Source organism: Ochotona curzoniae, unplaced genomic scaffold (genome assembly GCF_017591425.1).
Source record: "Ochotona curzoniae isolate NIBS_2020 unplaced genomic scaffold, NIBS_Ocur_1.0 patch32, whole genome shotgun sequence".
Lineage (NCBI taxonomy): Eukaryota > Metazoa > Chordata > Mammalia > Lagomorpha > Ochotonidae > Ochotona > Ochotona curzoniae.
Genome location: NW_024466884.1, coordinates 9,501 through 31,721, shown reverse-complemented (window position 1 = coordinate 31,721; position 22,221 = coordinate 9,501). Strand labels below are relative to the sequence as shown.

At 35.0% G+C, this 22,221-nt stretch overlaps 1 protein-coding gene across 3 annotated transcripts in view; it reads right to left on the bottom strand.

Annotated features, from left to right (window-relative positions):
• Positions 1 to 21,975, bottom strand: part of LOC121167091 (CCR4-NOT transcription complex subunit 2) — a 68,494-nt gene extending 46,519 nt beyond the window's left edge. For 2 of the 3 annotated variants that reach the window (XM_040996473.1, XM_040996475.1), the window contains exon 1: positions 21,674 to 21,975. In XM_040996473.1, the coding sequence (XP_040852407.1) occupies positions 21,674 to 21,721 (48 nt within the window). In that variant the 5' untranslated portion in view covers positions 21,722 to 21,975. Of the gene's footprint in view, positions 1 to 8,887; positions 8,946 to 21,673 lie in introns of all 3 variants that reach the window. The other variant, XM_040996474.1, reaches the window with a different exon arrangement.
• Positions 21,976 to 22,221: the final 246 nt, after the last annotated feature.

The following is a 22,221-nucleotide window of genomic DNA, read 5'->3' as shown; positions in this document are numbered from 1 at the left end:
ATTATTAGAATTTAGGCAGACAATCTTTACCATTGCTTTTCCCTGATTCAGTTTTATAGGTATAAGGAATCCCCTTCTACCTCCACTAAATCTTCTTTGGACAGTGAACTCTCTGGGGAGTCTCATGAAAGTCACTCTGTGATACTGAGTAAAATTTCAGACTAAGATCACATATTCCTATTCAACAACCTAATAAGCCATCCAAAATAGGAATTCAAAAAATAGGAATTTTCTTGGATGTGCTTATATTTTCAGAAAAGAACACAGGTTTTCGTTAGGGGGGAAAAAAAGCACTTCATAGTTTACAAACAAAACTTTACACAAAAGGGACTAAGAGCTTATTTGTCAAAAGTTAAGGGTGCATTTAATTCTCCTTTAGGACCACTAAGCTCTAAATCTAAGAAAGTATAGGCATGAAAATGGCACAGAAAGTATCTATAATTCAATAGTATTTCAGATGAACACCAGGGAATCTCTAACCAAATTGATTCACATAAGTGTCCTCAAATGAATGTGAAGTGAACTCTGCTTTTGATAATGTTTGCATAATACTTTTCATAAAAAGTGATTATCGACTCCCAAATTAAAAAGCTGAAATTAGAGACTAACAACTCAAATTCCTAGCAGTTTACTTTGAAAGCAAACGCAAGTCTACAGAATATTTCTGGCAAAGGAAAATACAAACTTGCTACTCTTTTATCAATATCAGATGCTTTTCAAGACTCACTGTGTGTTGATGGGGGAAGAGGGAGTAAACACACATAATTTCATTTCTGCTTCGTGTTTTTAACACAGAAGTTAGATGATTAGTATGCTCATTACTTTCATACTTAAGTAAAAATGGTTAGCTTTAATACATTGCTTCCTAAATTAAGTCGCAGTACAGGGATGGGTGTTGGAACAATACTGAAAGTTCTGCACCATGATAAAATGGGGGAATGAGGATGGGGAGGAGACAACACAGGTTTTTCATAAGGAGTATGGAGGTATTTCAGAATGCCAGAAGAGGGTGAAATGGAGAAGAAATCAAGCAGAGAAGTAAAGGAACCAACCAAGTGAGTATCTGCAAGAGCAATCATGTCCCTAGAACAGCAAATAATCAATGGTGTTAAATCAAACAACTAGAATTTAGAAGTGAATGGTAGGAATTTAGACAGATAATAGCAGAGGCCACAACACCAAGGGTTTTGGGTTTTATTCTGTTAGATGGGAAATCAAGAGAGAGCTTGAGCGTAGTTTAAGAATGACATACTTTGGATTATGTTTTTAATTTTTTTTAACAAATATTTTAAAATTTACTTAAAAGGCAGTCAGACAGATATCTTTTACTCTGCTTCAATCCCAAAAAACTCACAACAGTCAGAAATTAGTAACTCAATCAAGGTCTGCTACATTGGTACCAAAAACTGAACTACTTTACTTGAGCCATCACCTCTCCTGCTGTGGTGGTGAAATGGTAGGAAGCTGGAATCAGGACTCAAACCCACAAATCCCAACATCTTAACAGCTACACCCAAACTGCTAATTTGTAATTTTTAAAAATGATTCTAGTTTTTTTATGAGGACTGGTCTGGAGTATCAGAGGATAAAAAAGCAAGATAGGAAAATCAGGTAGGAGACTAGCAGGATGGACGGCATTGGTTGGGATTACGCCAGTAGCAACAGAGGTAGTAAGAAGCATTAAAAGATGTAGAGCTGAATGGGAGAAAAGCTAGAAAGATAATAAGGGATGCAAACTCTCATTTCCCTCTCAGAAGAGAATAGAGTCAGACATCTGAAATATATTTACAAGATAATCAAAATTATTAGTTATATACCATTACCTATGGAAAATTGCAATTACGTTTATTTTTGGTAGAAAATTTTGAAACCTATACAGATTCCATACTGTACTTTTTAAACAAACTTTTTAAAGACCTCCTGTATATTAAAATCAATTTTTAAATACATAATTTTTACATTAGCTATAAAATGTGTCAGAATGTTTGGTATGTATGATTTTCCTTTTTCTCAAAAAAAAAAACATGCAATGGTTTTCATCTACTTGTTAACTTGCCAGTTTCTCTCAAACATAGTACAAAAGAAGCACAAATAAGTGATTTTACAAAGAATGTAATAAATGCATGTACCAATTGTTTCTTAAACTTTCTTGAACATAAATGTATCTAAAGAACTTAAATGACATTTTTTTCTTTTGATTCTACAGAACTGAGCAGCATACTCTAAAAAAGCACACAGAGAAGTCAGTTCAATCTTCTCTATCAAACTGATGTCTCAAAAATAATTGGTCTCAGAAAGTAGTACAGAAAGTTTAGCTGGAATGCAGAATGTAAAAACCACGCTGGCTGGCCTTTTCCCAAGATACGCTCCTTTTGTTATTTAGTTTGGACAAGTTATGAATTCCTAAGGTGTGACATTCTTAATATTTAAATACAGAATTTCAAAGCCAAACATAGTCGATCAGAGTAATTACAGAAAAGAATTTTCAAAACACCCAAATTTGTGATAATCTAACCAACAATTTCAGAGGGGCCTGGCCAAGCTGTCCCTGGTGCAGGGAGGATGAATGGCAATCAGGGAAAAAAAGAAGCAAGAGATAAAAACTGGAGCTTCTGAAAGGGAAATAAAATTAGGACAGAAAAATAAGGAATGGGTGAAAAATAGATTCAGACCATGCACAAGCCAAGTAGGATATTTAATCTTACACAAATATCCACCAGCCAGGATTCTGGTGAGGAACTTATACTGAAATCTTTTTTTTTAATACGCTGGCAAATGCTAGGCCAGGCACAGAATCCTATTTCCAGGGAAGAGAGGCACTTCCTGTGGCATAAGTCCTTTATGACAGCAGACAAAACCATGTTAATCTCAAAGTCTATCTCCAGTCTGAAACTCAAAGTTCTATCAGCAGATTTTAATGTAGTGCTAGATCTGTGTCTACCTGAGCTAAATTAAGGAATATTCAAAATGAATCTGTTGAGTTACTTTCTCCTATTTTGTTCTCTGCATCCATAATTGAGCCTTCTTTCACATCTATCTGCTTTTTGCTATTGTACTGTCAATTTAATTTATTGTAAACTTCAAACAATTTTGAAGTCCTCTTACCTGGTCTCCTTTCACATTTTAACAAATATTGCTGAGCCTTTCTACATGATTCATGTCCAGGACTGCACTAATGAAAACACAACCAGAACAGTACCAGCTCCAATCCTGAAGCTTACGGTTAAGGTAGGAGACAAACTTGTAATAATTCCAACATGAAAATCTGCAGAGGTGCTTTGAGAATATAAGTAAGGGAACATCCAACTTTGTGAGGGAAAAATGGAAAGATTATATTGCAAAAGTAGAAAAAAAGTGTGGGGTGGTGATAAGGAAAGCAAACACTACCATAACAGCGCAAGTGAGAGAAAGTCCTGGAAACTATTTCGCTATGGCCAACACAGGGGGATCTGGAAGTATCTGGAAGGCAGGATCTTCAGTACCAGGTTAAGAAGGCAAGAATACAAGAACCTGGTCCGAGAACACCTCAAAGTTTCTTTGGAGATTTCCCCAACTGAAATGCTGGACTCAGAACCCTAACCAAGAAGAGAGAGAAGATAGAACAGGTCAATCAATCATCTCAGCTATATGTTGGCAGCGAAAACGGCACAAACGGAGACTCTATGATGAACTATATCAATTAATGGATTCTTCAAAGACCTCATAGTGTTTGGAGTGGCAAGATTAGCAGCGATTTATAACTGGTGAACTATCAAAACCACTTGAGCTAGAACCTCGGAGCACACCCTACATGTGGGACCTGGGGAGGGTGGAAGATTGGGTGGGCCTTCTCCCTTAATACTCCCCTTTAAACATGAAAGAAACAATATGGAAATAATAGTCTTACCCACTTTCTTGTAGCCCTTGAACCTTTTTACCCCAATTAACTATGTAAAGATTGTCCAAAATAAAATTTTTAAAAACTGATTTTAAAAAAAGGCAAGAATAGAGTCAGGAAGACCAGGTTATTAAAATCTAGGTGACATGGTCTGGTTTGGTAGCCTAGCTGCTAAAGTCCTCACCTTGTATGTGCCAGGATCCCATATGGACATGGATTCTAATCCTGACAGCGCCACTTTCCATCCAGCTCCTTGCCTGTGGCCTAGGAAGCAGTCAAGGATGGCCCAAAAATCTGGGAGCCCTGCGCCTGCGTGGGCTCTTAGCTTCTGGCTCTTGGCTTCAGACTGGCTTAGCTGCTCACGTTGCAGCTACTTCGGGAGTGAATCAACAGACTGAAGATCTTCCTGTCTCTCCTCCTCTCTGTATATCGGATTTTCCAATAAAAATGAATAATAAATCCTTAAATTAAAAAAAAAAATCTAGCTGATAAACTAAGTCAGACTTACTTCAACCAACAGTATTATGTCTCCATGCTGTTAATCACACACACTGCCTTGACTCTGCAACTCTGCTTTCATACCTCTAGCAAACATCTTCTACACATAGGAAACAACTCAAGATTCCTGAGGTCAGGATCTCAACAGGATTTCAGACCCCTGGTTCACCTCGGGTACTGGCCTGTTCCTGTCCGTAGCCATTCCTGGGAGAAAAACACCATCAGGAACCCCTGCAACCATTGAAGATTAAAACCCAAGCTGATCAAACTAAGCCTAAGTATCCACCAAAACTACAAACAGCAACAATGTCTTTCCATCTCTACTATCATTCCCTAGCACAAGCCACTCCAATAAATCTTCAAACATGTTTCTATTAATGCATTCTTTTTTTTTGTAGAAAATTTATTTTTTTTAATGTATTCTTATTATCTTGAACAATTCTCCTACATCAAAGTGAATTTGAAAGTAAATATTTCCTATCTTCCTGGGCCCACTCTCCAAAATCCCTCGACAGCACTCTCAAATCAGTAAGGCTTACAAGGCCCCACGTGGCCTCCCTGACCTCTTCGCACAGGTCCCTGACACCAGTAAACTCTTGCTACAGCTTCAGTTACTCAAACAAAAAGCTCTTTTTTTTTTACCCCAGGATCACTGAATATAGTGGTAACTACCTCCCATCAGTCTTTGAAACTTTCACACCAATATTCCCATTTTACATAACCACTGAGAATATTTAATCATAACCATAATAAATTACTTTCAGTTGCCACTTACTGTGTGCCAAACAACAAGCAACATTTTAATGCTTTATTTACTTTTGTGATTATCATAATAACGCTATCAGGTGAGAGCATTCACTATCCCTAACCACAGAACTTGGGTAACTTGCTCCAAACCATACAGCTGATAAACACAAAGACAGGTTCTGACCAAATCTGTTGGAATCTTCTTTTTTAAACACTAAAATATACTCACTCTCAAAATTACAACTTATTTTTGAATGTGTTTTCTTCCTAACCTCTGAAAGAAAGGAGGAAAAAGAAGAAAAGGTAGCCCTTAGACGTGGCAAACAATCCAACATTCGTATGTGTCAAGATCACTTCAACAGAAATGATCTAATTATAAGTGTGTGAGACAAAAGCTGGTATCTACAGTAATGGTATTTCAGAAGTTACATTAATTTTACAACAAAATATTTAAAAGAATCGTGTCAATTTAGAAATTTTAGAAATTATTATCCAAGTAAGGTTCCAGATGAAATGAAGTTAAAAAAAATTATATGAGATTTCCATATTCCAAGTGAACATTAGTAACACTTTAACTTCTCAAGACATTAGAATGATTACACTCAAACTATATTTCATTAAAAAGTCATTAGCACAGACAGTGTAGTACTATTATATAGGATACATCTAAAAAGTAGGCTATACCAAGAACAAATTCCTAACAATCTTTTCTTATGAAGTAGCTCTAAATGTAGCAAGTTTTGGTGCTAACACGTTGGAAAATGTCTTATAAAATTATGTAATATTAAAAACTTGTCTCTATTGGCCTTTCACTGCTTCTGAGGCAGATTTTCTAAGCACAGAATCTGCCCTCACTCTGTGTTAGTTAGAATGCAAACTGCACTAGATGATACAGTGTTCCAGAGGAAGAAACAAAACTGCTCCTTACTGGGCCACTATTTTGGTAATTTGTTCTGAATTCTGAATACAGAGTTTAACCTCTTCCTGTCTAAATTCTGTGTTCACTATAATAAACCCTTATACATACATATACAAGCTTTTATAAAAGAGTGAAAACTAATAAAAATCACAGCAAAGTACTGTAATACTTAGCTTTAACAAGACAGCCAATATTTGACCAATCACGGGGAGCCCTATCTCAGGGTAATCTGGTATTTCAGTAATTGCCCTTTGGAAAGAAAACACGATAGGTCAAATCTCATCAAGAGACTGCCCAAACTCTGTGCAACCAAAATCTTCCTATATGAAATATATTTGATGCAAATACTTGTAATCCAAGCAATTTTATTAAAATTTATTTACCAATTATTTTTGGTAATACTTGGAACTTCGCCTATATTAGAAATGATTCTAACTTAATTTAATTGTGGGAAAAGACCAAAAAAGGAGGAAAAAACACATAAAACTGGACAAAAAAATGTTCTTCCCTTACTTAAGAAACGTTATTACTTGAGGCCCGCACTGTGAAGCAATGGGTTAAGCTACAGTTTGCAACGCCAGAACCCCAGACAGATGCCAGCTGCAGTCCCAGTTCCTCCTGTTCCCAAGCAGCTCCCTGCTAAGTGCTGAAAAGGCAATGGAAGACGACCCAAGGGCTTGGGTCCCTGAACCAAGTGGGAGACCCAAAAGAAGCTCCTGGATTTGGCCTGGTCCAGCTCTCACAGCTGTAGCCATTGAACCAGAGGATGGAAGATCTTGCTAACTCTCTCTGTAACTTTTTCAAATAAAGCTTTAAAATAACAAGAAAGAAAAACATATTACTCAGTCTTTTCTAGATCTATAATTCTGTGGGACTGATAGTTCCAATATGATAAATGTGTAATAGTTCATTAATCTTAGGATGAATCCACTTAGGATGAAAGGAAGGATTAAATTTATTTTAGACAACAGGTAAGTATCTTGGGAAAATCATTTCCAAGATTAACAGAAATATCTGATATATATCTATATATTTTTGAAGGTATATCCAAAATACGCAGGGTTCTCCTTATCTTAGAGAAAAGATGGGAAGAGGTTGTGTGAGTGTGTGAAAGAGAAAAACCACACTTTTCCTTATTCAGAAATCATTTACCAGTATCTGGTACTCACATGAACATTCCCTAAAACCATGTTCAGCAACCCTTAGTAAGTACCTCAGATTCCACAAATTCTGTTAGTAGCATTAAGAAAATATATTAAGATTTCCTATCTGTTCACTTTTTCTAGACATCACTACATGCTTCAACATGATGGCTTTCTAAAATCGTAAAATTTCCATATCAAAATGCTTTATCCATATTCTAATTTAAACTTCCAACATATAAAATTTAAAGGACAAGTGCATCACCCTGAAATCAAAACTCATTAATTCCAAGAGTGTTAATCAATAGAAACTAAGAATACAATCAAAAATCCAATAAGGAACCAAGTATGTTAGTTCCTTTTGGAGAAACTAGAATGAGAACTCATAAAATAGAGCCTAAAAGTGGCCTTAAATATTAAGACATGAAATTATAAAAGTAGAAGGACACAATATCTAGATTAAGGAGATAAAACAAGTCTTCTGACCAGAAGCAGAATATTCTAATGAAGGCAAATATTTTAAAGTAATCTTTGAAAAGAGGAGGGGGAGAATCAGCCCCGTATAAAGTCGAGGAAGGGATTAAGAACATACACCGACCAAAAATTGAATCTATAGTCTCCTTTGCCTTTTATTCTCAGTAAATTAAAAATTCTACAAGTTGAAACAGGAAAGAGACGACAAAACCGCTTAGAACTTGGTATTTTGAAGATATATTCTGAGACTTGAAGTCTCAAATACTTGGAAGCTCAGTCTCTTAAAGCTTCACTATTGTCTGAACAAAGTGTGAAGTTTGGTTTTCAGGGCAGGCGTTAGGCACAGGGAATACGGGCGTGTGCAGTGCTTATGACACTGCACTCCTGATGGGAGTGCCTAGGGTCACGTCCCAGTTGTGGTTCTGAGTCCAGCTTTCTTTTGATGCACACCTTGGAAGGCATAGGTGATAGCCTAAGTACTGGACCCCATCACCTTGACTGACACCTGGATTCTGGCGGCTTCACTCTGGCTCAGCCTCAGCTCTTTTGGGCATTTGGTGTTTGAACAATGAATAAAAGTTCCCTCCCTGCTCTTTACCTTTCAAATACAAATATAAATACATATAATATATATGTGTATAAAAACGTGTGTATATGTACATGTATATATGTATATACAAGACTCCACAGAAAAAAGATGCTTGAAGTTTCCATCCTTGAAAAGATTAAAACTCAGCTAGCTACCTAAAAACCTAAAGTGCAGTCTATTGATTTATGCCTTCCCCCAATGTTTGGCTGAACATGGGTTTTACTGAACATGGGTTTTCTGGTCCTGTTATACATGATGAAAAATAGGAAGTTTTAACTAATCTGCTTTGATCTTTACATAAGAAAACACGTATCACATTTATCACATTAGCTCTCTGTACCCCCAAAATATGTACAATTACACTAATAATAAGTTAGTTAAACATCAAAAAAGGTTTTTAAAATCTAACATTTTTCTTTGTATTATATTTAGTTGGCTGAAGGTTGTTCTTGTTTCCTATCCAATTAAAAATTATTTCTTGGAACACTGGATATTTCAATTTAGTAATTCATGAGAAAAACAAAGAAGCTCTGTAGTTTTAATCTAACAAAATGATTCACTGGTGTAATGGCCCAATATCCACCCTCAAAATACTGATGACAATATCATTTTACCCCCAGTTTTTCCCACCTTATACTTACCTGTGTAACTTCTTTCAACATTTGCTACTCTGGGAATTGGAAAGCTCAGAGCTGGAGGCTGAAGTGAAGAAGGAAAGGTTGGAGGGTGAGCCATGGCACCAGCCCCACACTAGGAGCTCCCCTGAGATACTACAGCAGGGTTGACACCATAGCTCTGAAGTTCAAACTCCAGCAAACGATAAGAAAGGAGTCCAACCAGAACATGATAAACGATGGAATTCTTCTGCTCTTTGAAAAATAAGGAAATCATGCTATAAAGATCTGAATGTCCAGTTTCAACATTATGACTCCCTGTTCAATTCTTTATTTTTTTCCCAACCCCAGAATCATCTTTCAGAATGACTCAAAGTATTAATTAAAAAAAAAAAAAAAAAGGCAGAGCTCTCCATAAACGTGCACACTTTTCCAGAAAATAAAAAGAGCTTACCTGGCCATCATGGAAATGTGTAAGACAATATGTTTAAACACTCTGCCTAACTGCTTTTGTTTTATTCTCTTGCTTTCTCAAGTAATCAAGATTAAATCTAAGGCTCTAATACTTACGAACAACACTAAGCAGCAAAACGAAGGCCAAACTACACAGATATATTTAAATCACTAAAAGTGGGCCAGTGAACTTTCAAAAACTAGAAATATCTTTTGGTATAGTATATTCCTTAAGTGTTTAAAACACAAAGACCCTTCCAGTAGAATAATTTGGAACATATGGTAGATAATAATGAGAAAAATTCTGAAAAATACGTATAAACAAAATATTCTGAATTTAAGATTCAATTAAAATGAGAGATTCATTTTTTGAAACTGTGAGGCCCTGTTTGATAACAGAAAGTGAAACTGACTCAGGGAAAAACAGTCAATTATCTTATGAAGATAAAACCAATCTAAAGTTATTTAAGTTGATTCACCACAATATCTACTTGATGACACAGATATTGAAAGTGACAAGTTATATTTTAAAACATACATGAACAGAAGAATCTTAAATTACACAAAACAAATGAAAGCATTCACTCGGCAAAGGACCAGAGGACCTTTAAAATACTTCCAAATATCTTATCTGGCCACATAAATTAATTCAATAAATATTTAGTGAGCCTCTAAAGATACTACACTTCATACTCTTATGAATTTCACGTTCAGAATAAAGGGATTTCAGCAATCAAAACAGATTTAAAGACACTGACAAGTCCTCCAAGACCTCAATTTGTATCTGTTACCTCCAATCTCCTTCTCACTGTGTTCAGAAAACTGGCCTCCTTGCATACCCCTGGCCCCAGGGCTCAGCACTGCACATCCTCCAGGAATGCTCCTTCCCTAAACCATCACAAAGCTTCCTACTTCACCTGCTTAGGACCTTGAGCCATCTCAATGAAGACTTCCCTGGCTACTCCAATTACAACTCTTTTTCCTCAACCCCTTACATTTACTTTCAAGTTTCCTTGGTTCTTTCCAATCCGAGATTTTATCCCACTCTTCACTGCTTTTCACAGGAATGCTGTGTCAAACTCACTGTACAATGTTCCAGTCTGGAGTCTGATGTTTTCTACTGACTGAATTAATCTTATTTATTTTTAAATGTGCCTTCCTTGTCACAGATGATTTATTAAAAGGTGATACACACTTCAATCTTGGTTAAAGTGATTCATTTGTCAGTTTTCTCCACTGAAAACTACTTTCTCCATTAAAATAATAAAAGTTTTAGGGAAATTAAGAAATTACAAATATCTGCTTGTCCTCAAATTTTTGCCCACAAATTACAATGTTTTTTGGCATGTATTATCTGTGTAGCTCCTGTTACTCAGGTGCTCTAATAGTGATTTTCTATTTCTTTTATCCCTTCTATATTTTTCACTGATATGTTTTAATATGGTAAATCAAATAATCTTTCAAGTATCTCACTGTTGAACATGAACATGCTGTCAAAGACTGCGATGGCTGAAGCGATACTGTGGAAGCTAGAGAATAATGAATGGTTCAAACTTGAGGTTCGTCACTGCTAGCAATCACATTGTTTTGGCTTCATCACACAGGGTGTCTGCAGTTGCAGATCAGAATGGACTTAAAATTTCCTAAGTGCTCTCTCCTTGTATTTCTGGCCCTAAATTAGAAAGACCATTATTTATCTTTTCCCTTAAAAGTCCAACCACCTTCTTTTCATTATTGTATTTACTATCCTCTTTAGTTTACCAATTAAAATTAAATAAGATAATAGATATTCACTACTCTAAAACAACCTGGGTTTTTGGTAAAAAAAAAAAAACAATAATAATAAAATAAATAAATATAAAAAATAAATATATATATCTATGAAATGGCAAGTTTTTTTATGCTGATTAGATCACAGCTATGATGGCTTTAGGTGTGAATTGTATTGTATTTCCTGATCTGTACTGGTTTGTTTCTGTCCAAACGTTAAGGGCTGAGATCAATTCTGCTAATTGTGGGTACTGCAAACTATTTCTTATGCAACAGAAAGTATCCAAGCTTTTGTTCAATATTGACAGAAAAATTTTATTCTCTTGATCTTTAGTGTTTTCACCCATTTTCTCAAATGGAATTTTTAAAAATTAAATCATAGGAACTCCACATCTACCAAGTAACACTCTCTTTTCCCACTTAAAACGACGTAAACATGAAAAACATAGTAAACAATGTTTTTCAAACAAAAGAAAACAACTCCTGAGAAAACAATCACTGGGAGCTCAGCAACTGTACTTGCTCATTGGCAGGGGGACCAGGAGCCCCACCATGTGAAGCCCAGTGACCTCTGTGAACTGGGGAGATGGAGCTGAGTCTGAGCAGTTCAGGGCAGCTGCAGCAAGCAGTCTAGCGCACCCAAAGGGAGGCATCTGTACTGAAAAGTTGTTCTGGAGATGGTCCTTTAGTCTTCAGCTTGGTCCTGGGCACATGCATAAACTACCAGAGGCTGGGAGAAGAATCCTCTGAAAACAAAGGAGTAATAATCCCTAGAACTCACACTGGGATGAGAAGCATTTACATTCCCATTAGTCAGGGAAAAGGAAAAATAAAACAAAATACAATAAAAACGAAACAATGGAATATCTTATAAGTCACTCAAAAATGCCTCAGTACTTAGGGAAAAATTAACCCAAGCTAAATATCATTCTGGTTATGTTTAATAAAAAAAAAGACTTTTGAAGAAAAAAGAGAAAGGAAGTTTCAAAAGAATATAATGCCTTTCGTTTAATAATAAGAAATCTGCCCTCCTTTTTGTTTCTATTTATTTGCAAGGAAGTAAGGAGGAAGAGAGCAGATACTTCCAGTCTGCTAGTTCACACCTCAAATATCTATCTTGAGCATCTGGGGCTGAGCTAAGGCCAAAGTGGAAGTCAGGTACTCAGCCTGTGAATGACATGAAGTCAACCAGGGTGACAGTCACCTGCAGTCAGGAGTAGAACCCGAGCTAGAACCCAGGTACTCTGATTTGGATCCAACCACTGAGCCAAATGCTCACCCTCATCTGACTTCTAAGTATCTTTCACCTTATATCTAAAGTATCTCAGGAATGTTAACAGACAGAGACAAACACATCAACAAGACAAAGTTTCCAAGGACTGGCATCCAAGCAAAAATCATCAGTCATATAAGAAAGCAGTACTTAAAATCCATGGGAAAATGGGATTATAAGTATGAATGTATTTAAGCAAAAAGTCTTTTTTTGAACTGAAGTCAGATTCTTTTCATGGTATGCAATTTCCACATATGATAGAATTTATTTGCATCAAAAAATTTCAGGCATAAAACAGACTTATTTTTCCCCACAAACATTTTAAGTACTTCCTCTAAAAAACAGATTAAAAATTTAAAAACTCTAGTACAAAAAAAATGAACAGGGCATCAACTTCAAGTGATCATTTAAGATATGTGAAAAAATATGTAAAGAAATAATAGTTAAACATGCTATAAAACTATAAAGACAAGAGGTTCAAAAATTCGAGACATCAGTCATAAAAAAATTTGTTTAAAGATACATTGTAATCAAAATGTGCAAAACAAGTGAAATAAAACCCAAATATTGACCAGAGTAAAATACGTTGCAGCAGGCTAAAGGACAGATTTTTTTCACCAGAAATATCTCAGAAGATCAAAGAACACCATGCTTAAAATTCTAAAAGAAAAAAAAATTATCAATTTAAAGTACTACACAAAAAATACATATTTACAAATGAAAGTGAAATACCTTTTTAGCCACATATCTAATAGGATTAATCACAGTAAGATCATATTAGAAAAAAAAACCCTTCAGGTAGAAGTAAAATGATTAACAAAAAACGGAAGGAAAGAAAATGAAGGTGAAGGGTAGAAAGGAAGAGAAAAAAAGAAAAAATAGCAAGGAAAAAAAAAAAGAGAGAGAGAGAAGGCAGGGACAAGATCCAAAGAGAAAAGAAAGGATTGGTTGAAAAGAACCACCAAATCTATTAAATTATGGATGATAATTAAAGGCAGAAATAACAACACTCTTGCCACTATAAATTACATTGAACATTAGTACTTAACAAATTAAACAGAAAATGTTTCATTTAGGTAGCGAAATTTTAGTTGAGACCTATCAAGTGATCAAGATAACATGTTTTTTAGTAGTAGGGAAAATTATAAAAAAACAAAATGCTGTAAAAAAAAAAACACAGAGATCCATCCAACTGACAATCATTTACTAAGTACATACTACATGACAGGGTCACAGGGGTAAAGAAGAGTGAAAGGTAACTGAGATTACATTTTAATTTAAATGCATTGTTGAGTTTGGGAGGGAAGGAGGGAAATTTAGCATGAAGAACAAAGTAAAAGCAAGAATTCAGAAAAGAATGAGTTCCTACCCTAAAGGAGAAATTTGCCCATGGTAGAAAAGCTATTAAAAGAGACGCTTTCAAAAAATCAGATAACTGAAAAAGCTACAATACAATTGTAATAACCCCTTAGGGCAGTGGGCAAGAAATCATAATGCTCTCCATGTAGACACTAAACAAAAAGCGGTGAAGAACCTGAGAACGTATGAGCCACACACCAGCATGAATTTACATAATGTGCAGGGACAACTTCAAGCTAATATTTTAAATAGTTCCAAATTGATAGTGTCTCATGAACCTGACAATAACAAATAAAAACCTCCTTGGCTGACAAAAAAAAAAGTCCTGTACTTAGTCTGTAAATAATACAGATTTCTAAGAAAGAAAAATAATAACAATAATACAAACACAAAGCAACAAGGCACTACAAATGAGAACCAATACAAACAAACTACACTGTGATCTACAATGACTTCAGCTGTTGAATTTATCACATACAAAACACAAACCTGCACAAAATGGTTAAAGAAATAAAGAGGATATATTAGAATCCAGAACTAAACAAAGGAATAAATGATGCTAAAAATATGTGGCTACAAAAGATGTATGTAACATGAATATACCTGCTAACTGGTTAATGTGCATTTTGTTCAAGTCTACAAATCAAATTGGAATCATACTAATAACATTCTCTAACCACAATGAAACTGCATGATAAACCAGAGAAACCTAATAAGCTTGAAAATTAAGAACAAGATAAAAGAACAGTAAAACAAACTTGATAAAGTAAAGGGAAAGCATTAACCAAGTTAGAAAAATTAGGAAGTTTCAAGATAGGCATTTGTAGTTGATAGGCTTATTTACATGAAAGCCCTCAAAAAGTGACAAGAAAATTGGAAGAATAAAAATATTTAGCAATACTGACAGAAAAGTCAATTTTCTCAAATCACTTTTCAGCCAAGTGATTTCAGTAACACAACATTACTTTAAAAATACAACAGCAACCCAAAATTCTGAGGTAGAAATCATATTTAAGATTTATAACTGCATTATATGTGTGTGTATTTCAGATTTTAAGAGAAAAATAGCCAAGATTTAATGTACTAATTCAAGCACAAGAAGAGTATCAAATGTTTATTTTTTCTTTAACCAGAAAAAAAAAAAAAAGACCTAGCAGGGTAGCCTATTGGCTGAAGTCCTTGCCTTGCAGGCCAGTGAACCATTGGAAGATCTTTCCCTCTGTCCTCTTTGTAAATCTGACTTTCCAATAAAAACCAAATAAATCTTTAAAAAAAAAAATCAACACACTTCCACTCATAAACTTGTGGGGTTTTTTGTTGTTGTTGGGACAGTCTTTTCAAGAATACTCTAAATTTACCACAAAGCAAAAGGCCAAGAAATCAAGACACTGGTTAAAAAACAAGGTTAGCAGATATGACGCTTTACACAAAGCTATAGTAGTAACACAAACACACATGCATAAAGAAATGTATAAAAGTAACAGTATAAATAGACGAAACAAAATCAAACACATAAGCAAACTTGATACACAACATAGACAGTTAAGGAAGGGAAGAAAAAAAAATCAATATAAAACGCTAATACAACTAATTGCCTACAGAGAAGAAACTGGACTTCTAACTGACAACACAAACACACAAATCACATCAGACTAAACAATTTTAAAGACTAAAAAAAAATTTTAGAAGACTACATAGGAAAACATCTTTAGTTTTAATAAGGAAAGATTTTCAAACACAAATCTATGTCACTGTTGACTGGACTCAAAATTTGAATACGAACCAAGACACATCTGAGTTTTTAGAATATCGTTTTGTTCAGCTGATTTGTCTGACTTCATAAAGTTTCTCTTCTGATGTTTCCATGCAGTACTTGTAAATAGGATGGTTTGTTTTCTGGCACTTCCCCTATTTTAGCTCTTCATTCACTTTTCCATGCCTCCTGCACATGTCCTGCTCCAGTTCCCACTGCTCCCAGTGCAGTTGACAGAGTTAGGTGAAGATTATCTGCAGTGACTTCCTGCTGACAACTTTCCATGCTTCTATTCTCACATCAAGCAAAAAATCACAATGCTCCTATTTTTTGTGTGTGTGCGCAAAAATGATTAATGTCTTGTTAGTCCTCACTGTCTTGTAATTTAGAGTTCATGGGAAAGCGTCATTAAGTTTTGCTACAAACGTTTTTGTGGAATTTGGTTTTGCTATCTGTTATTCTATTTTTTAGTACAAAAACTTAAGGAATAAACTAAACTGAGTTGCTGTCATCAGAATCTAATTAAGACCTAAGATTATACTTTAAAAGATAATTTTTCTTCTTTTTTTTACATTTTCTCTAGTACACACACACACTTTTAACTTTCAATGTAATCCTGAATATATTTCACACACATTGAAGCAAATACTCTAAATGTAAAATATTTCTGAAAGAGAATGCCTAATATTTCATGACAAATTCCTAGGATTTGAATACCCCCCAAAGGTACCACAGTAAGCACACAAGGGTGCCACTAGGGAATTTAAACCTTGGAAAACATAACATCACCTGTCAGATCCTATGTACACTATTAATATAATTGATTTGAACCTAACAGCTTACTTAGTAGAGTTTCTCTGGCCTAGCAACATTGTGAAAAAAGCTTATCAAGATCCTAAGGTGCCATTATTCAAATGTCCTGGTGAAAACTTGCTTTTTAAAGAACTGTCATTTCATTTGATGTTAGAAGATAAGAAGTATCAAGTAGTAATGAGCTAACCAATTAAGAACTTCAGAATTCATACAACTTGATTTTCATTTGGTCAGAGATAAAGAGCAGCAGTGAATGCCCAAGAATATACTAACTTTTAGTTTTAAAATATTTCAGATACAGAAATAAAATGATAACACGATCAGTTCAAGAACAGCAGCATTATACTAAAAAACGTAATTGTCATATCAACCTCATCTTATGATTGAATGCAAGTAAAAGATATAAAAAGAGAAATATTTTCAGCTTTTTTCTGCCTCCTTACTCTACTGATGACTAGAGACAACAGATCAATCATTTGTTTTCAAGAGTTTCAAGAGCCAAGAAAACAGAACCAGTTAGTTGAATTCAGGAATCCAGTTCATTCATTCATCAATTCACTCTTGTTCAATTTCAAATAGCAACAATCACTAAAATCCCCACTATTCTCTGTGCATTAGACTTAATCCTAACAAATTTCCAATGGCTTAAGTATCCATTCAGGCCTTTTTTTTTTTTTAACAAAATTTCTGTTGGCTTTATGAAATTTTTGTGCTCACTGTGTATCCTGAACACATCCCACTTTATCGATTTTAAGATGCTTTGGTGCTTGGCATCATCACACCTACACATCAGACGATGTTACAACTACAACTTTAAGACACCATATTAAATATGCACCCAAGCTCCAGAACGATACAGATCCTCAGTAATGTATAAATTTAATAGATGGAAGGTGGTAACTTATTACTTACTAATATTTAGATTTTACTATAATATAAAAACTAATTTGCATATAATACTATATAATACTTAAGATGGAAAGACATCTACATGTGTTAAATAATCAGGAGCCTTGTGTTTTAAATATTTAGTGTTATGCAGAAATACCTGGCAAATTTTCACACAGGAATTAAGGTGTTTTGGTAGTACTGGGGAAGTTATTTCAGGTTTTGTCTTCACTGGAAACTCATTATTTTTCCTATTCAAAATGGTGAGATGCACGACACCATTTTCCAAAAAGTTGACACACACTCCCAAGATGTTTTATGTAGTGAAATACACATACACATATGTAAAAAAAAAAAAAAAAAAGAATGAAACACAAGATTCAACTATAGCAGGAGAAGTGATGGAATGTGGAATATCTCCATTAGGTATAATAAGACAACTGCTGGAAAATACGTATTTATTTTTTAAAAAGATAATGAATTATAAGCCCTACTTACACTAGGAAACATGAAAAGGTACACATCAAAGCAGTAACATTAAGTTGTGAAGGTAAACCTTCACATTGTGTGCTGTATTCCCAAATGTTCTGTCAATGTTTCTGTAATAAGCACCTGTTACCTTGACAAGACAGTAAGGAACAATACAATTCCCCTTACAGTTCCCTGACATATTCCACACAATATGACATTTTCAATTTTGAGGCATTTTTTAGGAATATATAGACTCGAGTGCACTAGAGCCGGTTGGCAGACATTGAAACACATATGATGTGCTCAATGATCTCATATTGAAAAGTAACAGAGAAATATCAAAGCATCTTGTATACATCAATAGCACATTATTTAGCCCATTTTCCAATTACTTCCTTTACAAACTTCTCCCATTCATTCAATTTTGTTGAAAATATGCACTTAACACCTATCTATATACCAGGCACTTGACTAGCCATGCGGAAAGCCACACATATATGTAGCTCAAGAGGTTAATTACATACAGCAGTAATGTATAATGCAATTTTCTGCAATGATGGTAACAACTGTGTGTGCTCTGTTCAATGACTGCTGCTACTAGAATGAAGCTCCGGAGCATTTGAAATACTGCTAACATGACTGTCAAAATATAATTTTAATTGTATTTAATGTAAATGAAGTTAGCCACTGTGTAACTAGTGTCTACAGTAATAGATGGCAAAGGCTCACAGGATGACAAGGACAAATAAACAGTTAATTAAAACGAGCTATGACAATGCTAAGCCAGGAGACACAAAAGACAATGAAACAAAGCAAAAGATGCCCTGAAACCACCACAGAAGGGCTTCTGGAAAAACTGATACTGAATTCTTAAAATGTATCAAGAAGCTGAGGTGTTATATCAAGAGAACCAATGCAAGCAAAGGCTTTTTGAAGGTTTAAGTGTGTGATATGAAGAATAAGACTGTATTGCTGATGCTGAACGGGAAACTGCTACAAAGAGTAACTGGAGATAAAACATTAAAAACAGGTACTTCAGGGCCCGCGGAACAGTGTAGTGGCTGAAGTCCTCCACTTGTATCTGCCAGGATCCCATTGGGTGCTGGTTCATATCCCAAGCTGCTTTACTTCCCATCCAGCTCCCTGCTTGTGGCCTGGGAAAGCTGTAGAGGATGACCAATGCCTTTCGACCCTGTGCCCATGTGGGAGACTAGAAGGAGGTTAGTGGCTTTGGATTGGCTTAGCTCTAGCCACGGAGGCCACTTGGGGAGTAAACCAGTGAATGGATGGGATGAAAGATCTTGCTGTATCTCTCCCTCTCTCTTAATCTGCCTTTTCAACAAAATTTAAACAAAGCAAAACAAAAACAAGTACTGCAGCCACACAGAAATACTCCTTAGTAGGAGGTCTTAGTTTATTACTAAGAAAGGCAGTGCTTCAGATGACTTAAATCGTTAAGATAGTTTAGACTTGTGCCTGCACATAGTTATAGTTAGGATCAATTAATGTAAATTAGAGAATTAAGGGGGAAAAAAGTTGTTACATTTCCTCAGAAAAGGACAATGATTGTAAACCTCCACCTTTAAAAAAGTCACTTTTAGTAAATAGCTAAGAAAATCCACCTGCTGAAGAGCACTCCTGCTTCAGCAATCCGATCTGCAAAGGGAGAACTGTGAAAACGTCCTTCTTGCTAAGACTTTAGAACACCAGCCTATTCTCAGGATACTGACGCACAAAAGTAAAAGCTCACTAAGACAAATGAAACCAATCATACATACGTATATTAGAATTCTATCCATAAACAAATACACGTTTATAAAAATTTTATCAAAAATGATAAATGAAGTTCCACCAAAGAGCAGGCATTTGGCTCGGCGGTTGCTGCTTAGGAAACCCGGACCTTACATCACAATGTCTGGTTTGGGTTCATGTCCCCCTGCTTCTGACTGAGCTTCCTGCTAAGGCATATGCTGAAACGGTAACACACGACTCATTTACTCAGCTTCCCACCATTCACAAGGGAGAATCAAATAGAGCTGTGGGCATTTAGGGAATAACTAAGAAGACATAAATCTGTGTGTGTGTGTGCGTGTCTGTGTCATTCAGATAAAATGAAAATTTTAAGGTATTTTTAAAATAATCTCCCCAAAGGGAGTAACTGAGAAGATATGTATGTGTGTGTCACATTCGAATAAAATGAAAATTTTAAATTATTTTTAAAAATCTCTCCAAAGTAGAAATTTTAAACATAGAAATTATTCACAGAATACAGAATCTCCTAGAGTTACTACAATACAAGTTCACTTTAATAATTTATTTAATAATCCTTTAGATTTCCTGTATGTGCTTAACAAACTAATCATGCAATAAGGAAACTTTATTTCTACATTTACATTTCAGAAATGCAAAAATAGATTCCAAAATGCAGATTTAAGTAATTATCTCTGAGGATATCTCAGTATGAAATAAGCACCACTACTGCTTTGTAACAACAAAAATGGAAAAATATTTTCAGCTAGAATCCTATCCAAGATGCATTTTCCAAGCGAGCTCCAAAAGTTGAATACATTGTAAACACTATGACCAGGAGCTCTGGAGTATTTTTAGAGTGAAATGAACAAGAATAAGCCATTGTCTTTATGTGTAAAATGTTAACTGCATTTCTTTCCTAAGTATAAATTTTCAAACTGTATATTCTATGATATAGTAGCCATACTGCCTAATCCTACAGAAGTTGTATACTCCCACTTTAGACTGAATTGTGAGCATTAAAAAAAAAAAAAAACCCACATAAACTAAAGTTACAATGTTCTTAAAAAAGAATTTAACAGAACCTACCAAAAGATGTACAAGCCTAATAAGTGTGAACAACAAAAAACCCAAGTAGTTGGAAGTGGTTGTGAGGCAGGAGGAGCTATAGCAAGTACAAGTCATTAGCAAAGGCTCTGCTGGCCAAATCTACGAGGACAAATAAGAAGAAAAGGTTACAGGGAAAGCTGACAGCTGAACAGCCGCAACTAACATCTTGTAAAGGTTTGACAAAAAAATTCATACTTCGAGTTAGAACTCTACAAACTCTACAAAGACTAAATATCACACTACTTTTGTGAAGTAGAAACACTGCTCTTCAAATAAACCCAAATTTTATCAAAGCTATTTTATTATTATACAATGTAAATGCAAAATCACAATTTTCTTCACTATTTCTTTTCCAATTTAAAGGAAAGAAGAATTGTAAGTGATCAGCTCAAAAGGTTAGTTAACCAAACAGATTAATCATATAGTAGCTGCCTTCACAACTTGGAATAAAACAGACGGAAGGGGAAGGTTGGATACTGGAAGCATAAAAATGTATTTCTACTTGAGCCTGGAATTCTAGTTTAAGGGATCACTACACAACTTAATAATGGGTAATTATCAAATTAATAAAGTTCCATCTAATTTTTAGTGAAGCTCAAACATGCTTTCAAAATATAATCATTGTGTTAAGAATGTCACATTTCAGCCATTTACAGAGGGGATGGATATTATTAACCAAAGTATTAATTTAGCCTTTAACAATAGCAAACAAATGACAAATTGGGTAGAATCTGGGTCTTTAAACATCCTAGGCTTTTCATTTCTATTTCTTCTATGCTGTATGAAATTTTGCCTACCTTATTACTAAGAATATAGTCCAAGTCTTTAGTTTTGCAGGTACAGTGTTAAAACAAATCATCACTATGTTCCATAAACTACAGGCTCTGGATCCAACCAAGCAGCCATAAATTGTATATCAGAAACTCTACGTTTTGAAATATAGAGCAGAAAATATTTCAACATTGAAAGAATATACATTTACTATGAACATGCTTTATTTGGAAAAATGCTGCCAACTAATCTATCAAATCCAACATGCACATTTAAACCTACAACTCAAAATTTTTCAATGTATCCTATTTGAGATGTATCAAATCTGCTGGTTCCACTTAAATACAACACATTAAAACAACTATATGACCAACAGAGAAAAAGGAAAGAAAGTTGATCTTACCTGATAGTTTCTTTTTTCAGATAATGTATGTCCATCAGTCCTCACCATAGAGTCGTGTCCTTTCCTCACAGTACTGGAGGCAATCAAATAGAACTGTCACTCAAGGGTCGTGTCACAGGAAGGACCGCCCACCAGTTCTCCCTCTAGAGTGGAATTATCCAAAAGCCGTCATAATTACTAACATGAAAATACATGAACAGCAGCAAACATATCTAATATTACACATAGAAAACAAAAGCAAAATTAACTATTTCACGATCTAACCCATGCTTCTCTTAACCTCTGAGGGCTAGACAAGCAGACACATGGTATTATTACAGATTATAAACTCTTCCCTCCCACTTCCATTTTCTCTAATCACAACTACCCACCCAATATTACAAACATGCAAAAACAACTTACAATAAATAAATTAAAATGGAGTCGATAAAATGTTCACCCCTTAACTGAGATTTTTGTTTTAAATATTCTCCAATTAGTCTCAGATAGATTTGGTAATGTAACCACAAATCCTCCCTCCAAAGGCTTCTATAAATAGATAGGAATTT